General features: G+C 45.0%; 1 protein-coding gene across 2 annotated transcripts in view; it reads left to right on the top strand.

The window, feature by feature from the left end:
* The first annotated feature begins 838 nt into the window (after positions 1 to 838).
* The window catches only part of dock11 (dedicator of cytokinesis 11), a 151486-nt gene continuing 144006 nt past the window's right edge, over positions 839 to 8318 (top strand). For both annotated transcript variants that reach the window (XM_063187552.1, XM_063187551.1), the window contains exon 1: positions 839 to 1388. In XM_063187552.1, the coding sequence (XP_063043622.1) occupies positions 1263 to 1388 (126 nt within the window). In that variant the 5' untranslated portion in view covers positions 839 to 1262. The remainder of the gene's footprint in view (positions 1389 to 8318) is intronic.

Below are 8318 nucleotides of genomic sequence, written 5' to 3'. Positions count from 1 at the left end.
ACTCCTTTATCTTCTTTAGCTAGAGGGGTCAAATACTTATTTGCCTAAATTAAATACAAATAAATGAAAATATATTATTTAAAGTTATTTTCTGAAATTTCTTTTTGATGTTCTGTCTCTCCATGTTTGAATACATATTATCATAAATTTATAGACTGATCATGTCTTTATTAGTGGGCAAACCAGCAAAATCAGCAAGGGATCAATATTGGACTCACTGTATATTGTGACAGGTAAGAAAAACTATGATGGGGGATTTGTGGTGTGAAAATGAATCTGATCTAAATAAATGTGAAATTACTATTTTTATTTATTATTGTTGTTGTTATTATCTTGCTAGTGTTTTTCATAATTGTCAGTTACTGTATTTAGGCCTAATGTTAAACTTGTTCTGATATGTTCATGATGTTATGTCCAAACTGAATTGAAATAAAAAAGAATGTGAAAAGTGTGAGGAATAGTCACATAAACCAGAAGGTAGGCCTAATGTAAGTTTTTATTATTATTATTATTATTATTATTATTATTATTATTATTATTATTATTATTATGTAGGCTACACTTCACACTTTTACTATTATACAATTTAGACATGTTGTTTGATTGACCTTTCTGGGCTGGATACCCAAGTTTTCCTCGTGGTTTCACTATCAATTTTACTATCACTGTTCAATCTCAGGCTTGTGCCCAGGGTCAGTAAACGGGGTGTCATTCTCCAAATCAACCGCTTGGGGGAGAGAAAAGCCCAGTTTTTCCACACTGCGCCAAGAAGGAAAAAAGCAACTTCCGTCAACATGCAGGCGTGCCATTTTATTCGTTTGTGGCAGCATTGCTTAGTTTCATTTCAGTATGTCGTTGCTAAAAATGTTGACAGGTTGTGCTGCCCGTGACCTGCTTCGTAATGTGTAGTAAAAAGTGGTTAAAGTAGGCTAGGCCATAGGCTACTTTAAACAAAAGCTACGCAAGGACAGCGTGGCCACTGAAGATGCGGCGTTTCAGCAAACAGTCTTTCGCATAATAGCCTGCCTTTAAAACTAGATAGATTAATATCCTTTGACGTTACTTTGAAGAGTGAAGTTCAGCTGCGACACGCGGTCACAGAGAGGAGGAGGAGGAGGAGCCCGGGATGCTCGAGGAGGCAGGAGCCTTCAGCGCTCGTGGTGCGCGCTCTCTTCCCGTCTCGAGCCCCGCCTCGCGACTGGTCTTCGCGCATCTGTCAACTGCCGCTGGACAGCGCGGCATGTCTTGATTTTCGCCGCTATATGGAATATATTGGAGGCAAAGCGATGTCGGAAGTACGAAAATTCACCAAAAGGCTCAGTAAGCCCGGGACAGCGGCAGAGCTGAGGCAAAGTGTTTCGGAGGCGGTGCGGACATCAGTGATTGTGGTCAGTAAACGTTAACGTCAGCAATCATCATTCTGTACTGGATAGCTAGCACAATGTAACAAAACACGTCCAGAAAAGACACTCGTTTTCAGGCATTTTCTGGTGACCTGGCGGTAAATGGTGTATGCCATATTCTGGTTGAAACAAGAGAGTTATTTCGCCTGCGTATCCGTTGTATTATTATCCGGTGTTCAGCCGACAGTTCACAACGAGATCATGTGGAATTGTTACATCAGGGAACAATAATCCGAGCAAAGTTTATAACTCCAGAATTATTGTGTGTAGACGCACGCGGGCATTTACATGATTGGTAACCACGGTAACCCAGAATCCGCTTTCGTGGGATCCGGGATCGGTGGCTGCACCGTGGCATTGTTGAGTGTGTGTGGAGGCATGGTGCTGCCGACTCTGTCTGCGCGAGGCCTTTGTGCCGCTTTGAAGGAAAGGAAACTCCTTCTCTCGCGTGCGTAAAGACAGCCGCACGCAGCCCATGTGCTGCTTGTATTCCAGCTTAGCGTGTGTCTATGATTCTAGGCTACACAAAGGTTTATGCAAGGGATAAGAGGCACTCTTCATAAACATACACAGCCTTTGAGCGGTCCATCCGAGAAATGTGGACCGTTGACAACCGGCCCGTCTGTCCCGCTCGGCGCCAGTAGCACTGGACAGGGCTCAGAGTCCGAGTGCATTGCGATCTCCACCAAAAAGCTATTGTTCAGGTGCTTGCCGTCTATTGCTGCAGATTTTGTATGTTGTGTTTTATCCCGTGCTTAGTATGGAATCTCTGTATGGGTGCTCTGTAAATGTATTATTTTAATAATATCGCTGTAAAGGTGGTCATTTTAGAAAATATGTGCAGTGAACTAGGATTAGATACACATGAGTGGTGGTGGTGGGTGTGTGTGGTTCATGACCTTTGCCCTCTGTCCTTGTCGGTGTGTCCTCTGTGCTCAGTTCTCACTGCCACCCAGTCAGGGGGAAATGGGCAGCAACACAAGGGCATCTGAACAAGGCATTCTACCTGGCTGGTAGAATGGCATTCTGAAAGCTTTGATGTACTGTACATTCTGACAGCTCAGCGCTACCGATACTGTATGAGGCTTCGGGAGGGAGGTTTACTAACGTTCCATGCCAAACTCTGCTACTTGTTGGAATCCGTTACACAGATGAGGGTTGGCTGGCTCTGGCGACTATGATGAAGCAGCTAGTAGGCCAGGCTGTGCTTATGGCAGAGTTCACACAGGGCGGCCATAGCCTCTTACGGCAGATGGGCCCGTCGACTGGCCTAGTCACTCTTAGCTGAAAACACTCACCTACATCATAACAACATTGCTATGACAATGCAAGGAGTCTAAGGTTGAGTTAAGACTTGGTCATTACCATTTTAGTGAAATATGGTTATAACAGAGACTCTGCGTTAAGGGGTTAATGAAACTCCTACGCTATTGGTCAAAGCTTCCCCTGCATGGCATCAGAGAAGGTATGGATGTACCCAAGCCATGGTTGCAGGTCAACTGCAAGGCAGTGATTAGTGTGGCTATATGCGTGTGACTATATATGCGGGTCAACATTGCCTCCTTTAAATGCCTTCTTTCTCTCTCTGGCTGGTGACATACCAGGCTGCTTTTCAGCAGTGACACCACAGATATGGATCATTGGGGTCAGGCCTGGGTTCAGAATGTAAAAAAAAAACTTGGTCATCAATTTCACCCAGCGGGCTCTGATTCATCTGACTGTAATGTGCTCTCAGGACAGGAAGGTTGGCTCAATCAGCTGGGCACTTGATTGCTACATGTGTGGCGACCCGGGTTCGATTCAGGCCCCAGTTCATTTGCCGAACCTTGCCCGTCTCTCTCTCCCTGCTTATTTTCTGTCTCTCTGTAACTGTCCTGTCAAAATAAAGGCATAAAAAGCCCAAACACTATATTTTAAAAAAAGGACAGGAAGGTTAGCTACTCAATAAAGTCAATAATGTCAATAATGTGACAGAGCTGTTTCTTGTCTCTGAAGTGAAGGCCTCACACTTGTTTCTTGTCACTACATGGAGTGCGCAAATATCCAGTTCAGTATCCTGAACATGATTGAGATATTAAAGTATCCCGAATTTGTGTTTGAACATATAAATTTGGGATTTTGAGAAATCGGGATATGCTATGTGGAGTATTCCGGAAGAAACCGGGACGTTGACGCATGGAAACATGACATCTCATCCCAGAGTAGAACGTTGTTGCTGGTATCCAGGCTACACGCATTTGAAGAGAATTCTGTAACGGCCAAGAATGTGGACCGGATATGAAAGCCCATTGGGAAACTCCAACTCCCATTGTCATTGTGACACAGCACTCCACCGCACACAAGTGAACACTGCACACTGCATGCAACGAAATTGCATTTATGCCTCACCCGTGCAAGGGGGCAGCCCTCAGTGGCGCCCCATGGGGAGCAGTGCGGTGGGACGGTACCATGCTCAGGGTACCTCAGTCATGGAGGAGGATGGGGGAGAGCACTGGTTGATTACTCCCCCCACCAACCTGGCGGGTCGGGAGTCGAACCGGCAACCTCTGGGATGCAAGTCTGACGCCCTAACCGCTCACCCATGACTGCCTCATATAACACTCTGTACTCATATTTAAATGCCTTATCCCAAATTTGATCATATCCAGGATAAGTATCATATTCGGGATACTAAACTGCATAAAGTCGCACTCATTAGTGGGTGTTGGTTGGCATAAGGAGACCTTCATGTTTTACTAGATGCTCATATCCAGACACAGAGAGTGAGTTAGTTAGTGAGACTTACTATGAGGAGGTCACGCACACACTACACAGGAAATAAAATGGCAGTGTCAAGATAACTCTTGTTTTACTTAATTCTGCTGCCCTGCAGAAAGGTGTGGTGGTCTAACGTGCTGCTGTTGGACTGTTAGATGCCACACTCAAGGGGACCTTCACCACCAGTTGGATTTGTCACCATGGGGTTGGGGTGCTAATTGCTACCAATGTTATGGAGAGAGAGAGAGAGAGAGAGAGAGAGAGAGAGAGAGAGAGAGAGAGATAGTGTGGCAGAGAGAGAGTGAGAGTGGGATAGTGAGAGGAAGAGTGAGAGACAGCTGGGCTGTATGAGAGAGAGAGAGAGAGAGAGCCAGAGAGAGACAGAGAGAGAGAGATTGCAGACATAGAAGGGGAGGTGACCTTGCTGATTTTAACCAGGCTGAAACCCCCAGACACACACACCTCCTGACACAAGGACATTGCCTGCACGTGTGTGTGTGTGTGTGTGTGTGTTTGTGTGTGTGCGACTTGCCCATTTCATAGTCCTATGGTGGCCATTGTGAAGCTCTTGCCCCTGAATTGCCCAATGCGAATTGGCCTATGCTTCTGTGTGTGTGGTGATAGTTGCTGTGATTGGGTGTGTGTTGACGGTTGGCATGAATGTTGTTATTTTCTGTGTGTATGTGTGTGTGTGTGCATGTGTGTGTGTGTGGATTGCTTGTTTGTGCTATGTGTGTGTGTGTGTGTTTGTGTGTGTGTGTGTGGGGGGGTGGTCGTGGGTGTGTGTCTGTGTGTGTGTGTCCTGATCTTGTGATGGTGCATGAGGCTAGATGCTCATCAGGGGAGAGGAGCAGAGCAGCAACTGTTTGGAGCGGTCGTCATGGAGACTGAGAACAAGCCCCCCTCTTTGTGTGTGTGTGCAGCCCTGCGTGTGTGTGTGTGAGTTCCCTGCAGCTTCTCAAAGCTCACTTCCTATATTTATGTTTGTGTGTGTGTGTGTGTGCGTGTGTGCCTGTGTGAGTGTGTGTGCGCACACACACACTTATGGCGGTGTTTAGATATGATATCCCCGCTGAATGGATACGAACACCCCTCCCCCACTCACCAGGGCCCACCCTCTCCTCTCCTCTCCTCTCATCTGCTCTCTCCTCTCCTCTCCTCTCCTCTCCTCTCCTCTCATCTGCTCTCCTCTCCTCTCCTCTCCTCTCCTCTCCTCTCCTCTCCTCTCCTCTCCTAGACACATTCTTGGCTTTCTTTTCATTATCTTCCCTCTTTCCCTGCACTCGTTTCTCTCTCAGATGCACTCTCTCTCCTCCTCTCTGTGATGTTCCTCTCTTTTTACTTCTTCCTTTCCTTGCACTCTTCCCTCTCTGATGCTACTCCCTCCTCTCTTCTTCTGTTGTCTACACTCTTTTCTCCCACTCTGACAAGTTCTCCTCTCTTCTCTCTCTTCTTCACAGACACCCTTCACTCCTCCCTGCACTCTCTTTCCTCTCTGACGCTCCTCCATCCTCTCCCTTCTTCCTTTCTCTGCATTCTGTTCTCTCTCTTCTGCTCTCTCCTCTTCTCTCTCTTCTTCCCAGACACTTTCCTCTTTCTTTTCATCCCCTTCCCTCTTTCCATGCACTCTTTTCTCTTGCTCCTCTCTCTCTCCTCTCTCTGCTTTCCTGTTTTCCAGCACTCTTCTCTCTCTGAGACTCTATCTCTCCTATCTCCTCTCTTCCTCTCTAGGGCTGGGTATCGCAGCCATGTTCCTGTATCGATTCGATTTCGAATAGGGCTTTGAATCGATTAATCACGATTCAATTCGATTCGATTCAATTCATTTCGAATCGATTCAATCCGTTCCCTTCTTGGTGCAAGGATTTCCCCCAAAAGGTGTTGTTGCCTATTTTTATATAGAAATGTCAAAGGGCTCTGGCTTGACAGTGTTAACAGATTGCTACTTTGTAATAAGTAGGCCTAGGCCTAATTGACTAATACCTACTCTGTATTTTCCATAGACCTAAATTAAACAAAAAGAACAAAAAGAAAAAGAACCCAAAAAAAAAATCGATTTTGTGCCATGTGAATTGATTATGTGAATTTTAAATGATATCAATCGATTATCGATTAAATCGATTATTTTACCCAGCCCTATTCCTCTCACACGTTCCCCTCTCACTCTCTCCTCTCCCATTTTATTCCCAGCCACTTCCCTTCTTCTCTGTCCCATTTGATATCAGTCATTCTCTCCTTTTTCATCATCATTATCACTCCTTTCCTTCACACTTCTCCATCACACACTCTCTATTCTCTTTTACTCTCTTTAGTTCTGACCTGCTCTCCTTTCTTCCCCACTCTCTCCTCTCTTTTACTCTTTGTCTTTTCTTCTTCCCTGTTCAGTTCTATTCTATCATCTTTCTCGCTTTCTCTCTCTCTAGACTGCATTTCAGATTTTATTACAATAGCTTGTTATTTTTCCTAAAACTGCTAACCTCTGGCTGGCCCTAAAGGCAAGCCCACTTTTAGCTTTTTCTGCAAGCATGCAGTCGATTCCCTGCACTTTCCTCTCTTTCTCACTCTCTCCTCTCTCTCAGACGCTCTCTCCTTTTACATTCCCTCTCCCCTTCCCTGACCTATTCTGTCCTCATCCAGACACCCCCTTCTCTCTCTCTCTCTCTCTCTCTCTCTCTCTCTCTCTCTCTCTCTCTCTCTCTCTCTCTCTCTCTCTCCCTCCTCTGCTTCTCTTCCCTCCCTGTCTTCCCAGTCTTTTGTTCTCTCTCCTCTGTCTGTCCTTGCCTCAGGTGCCAGTCTACCTCCTACCTAGCTAAGGATGAGTACATTGTTGCATAGCGTAAGCAGTAGCATGTCTGTTCTGTGAGTGAGTGTGTGTGTGTGCATGTGTGTGTGTGTGTGTGTGTCTGGAGTCCACCTGCCTAGCTAAAGATGAGTACAGCTGTTACACACTGGGTGGCAAGACACATTTGGATATTAACTCAATTCAAAACAAACATTAGGCTACACTGTATGTTTGCTCACATGAGTTTAGCAAGTGTTTTTTTTTTACAAAGATGATTTGTTTATTTTAGTATCAGGTGAAGCTACATTTTAAATGAAATTCCAGGAGAAGTGGCTGACAATACACAGTAGGCCAACACACACGTCAGCAATCTGGAGCACTTCTGTTATGTCCTTTTTCGCATGCAACGCTTCATCAGGTTTACATGCCTCACCAGCGCATGGACACTGGCTGTGCATAGGAACCTCAGGCCTTGTGATGATACTAGGATAGTAAACAGGTAATAATGTAGTAATGTAAGCTGTCATGTAAGGTGTAGTAAGGTCGTAAAGGTGTGCTGAATGTGGGGCAGTTGTGTGTGTCCAGCCATCTTGAGCAAGACTAGACTGTACGATATTCTGCATCCCGAGACATTCAGTTAGATTGTATGTTGTGGATGTTGCTGTGGGGACGTCTTGCCTAGACTATAGGACATTCTAGACATTCTAGACTAGATTCTAGAATAGGTTATATGGCGTGGTTATTAGGGATGCAAACGATTAATCGATTAATCAACTTTAATCGTTCAGTGCATTAATCGATTAAAAAACATTAATCACAATTAATCGACAATTCAACTGACAAGAGACCCAGGTGAAATGGGCATGTGAAGAGTGTGTGTGAAGAGGGGTGTGAATAGTGTAATTCTCACTATCACACTAATAACTATCAACTAATGATTAATGAATTAATCGATAATTTGCATCCCTAGTGGTTATTGCTATGGGGATCTCTTGAGCGAGACTACTAGACTACAGGATATTCATTCTGCATCTTGAGACATTCGATTAGATTAGATTGTTTGGTGGTTATTGCCATGGCAACAAAGGAAATAAACAGACCATTAGACAGAGCCGTCTGGAGAAGCATCATCATCACCGATGTTGATATTGTTACTGTGACCTGGACTGGACAGATGAGATGTTAATAAGCTTATTGTTACTTAGAGAAAAGGGGGTAATGGCTTGGAGAGATGTCTGCATTATTGTGACCAAAGAAACTCAAGAGAAAGAACAATCTCTTGGCGGGGAATGCATTGGCCACGGTGTAGTACGGGGGCGTTGCCTGAGGACACGAGTGGATGGAAAATTAACTCCCTTGCGCATGGTCATTGGTCA

This window comes from Engraulis encrasicolus, chromosome 21 (assembly GCF_034702125.1).
Source record: "Engraulis encrasicolus isolate BLACKSEA-1 chromosome 21, IST_EnEncr_1.0, whole genome shotgun sequence".
NCBI lineage: Eukaryota > Metazoa > Chordata > Actinopteri > Clupeiformes > Engraulidae > Engraulis > Engraulis encrasicolus.
The sequence above is the reverse complement of the archived record's forward strand: the minus strand, read 5'-3'. Positions and strand labels throughout refer to the sequence as shown.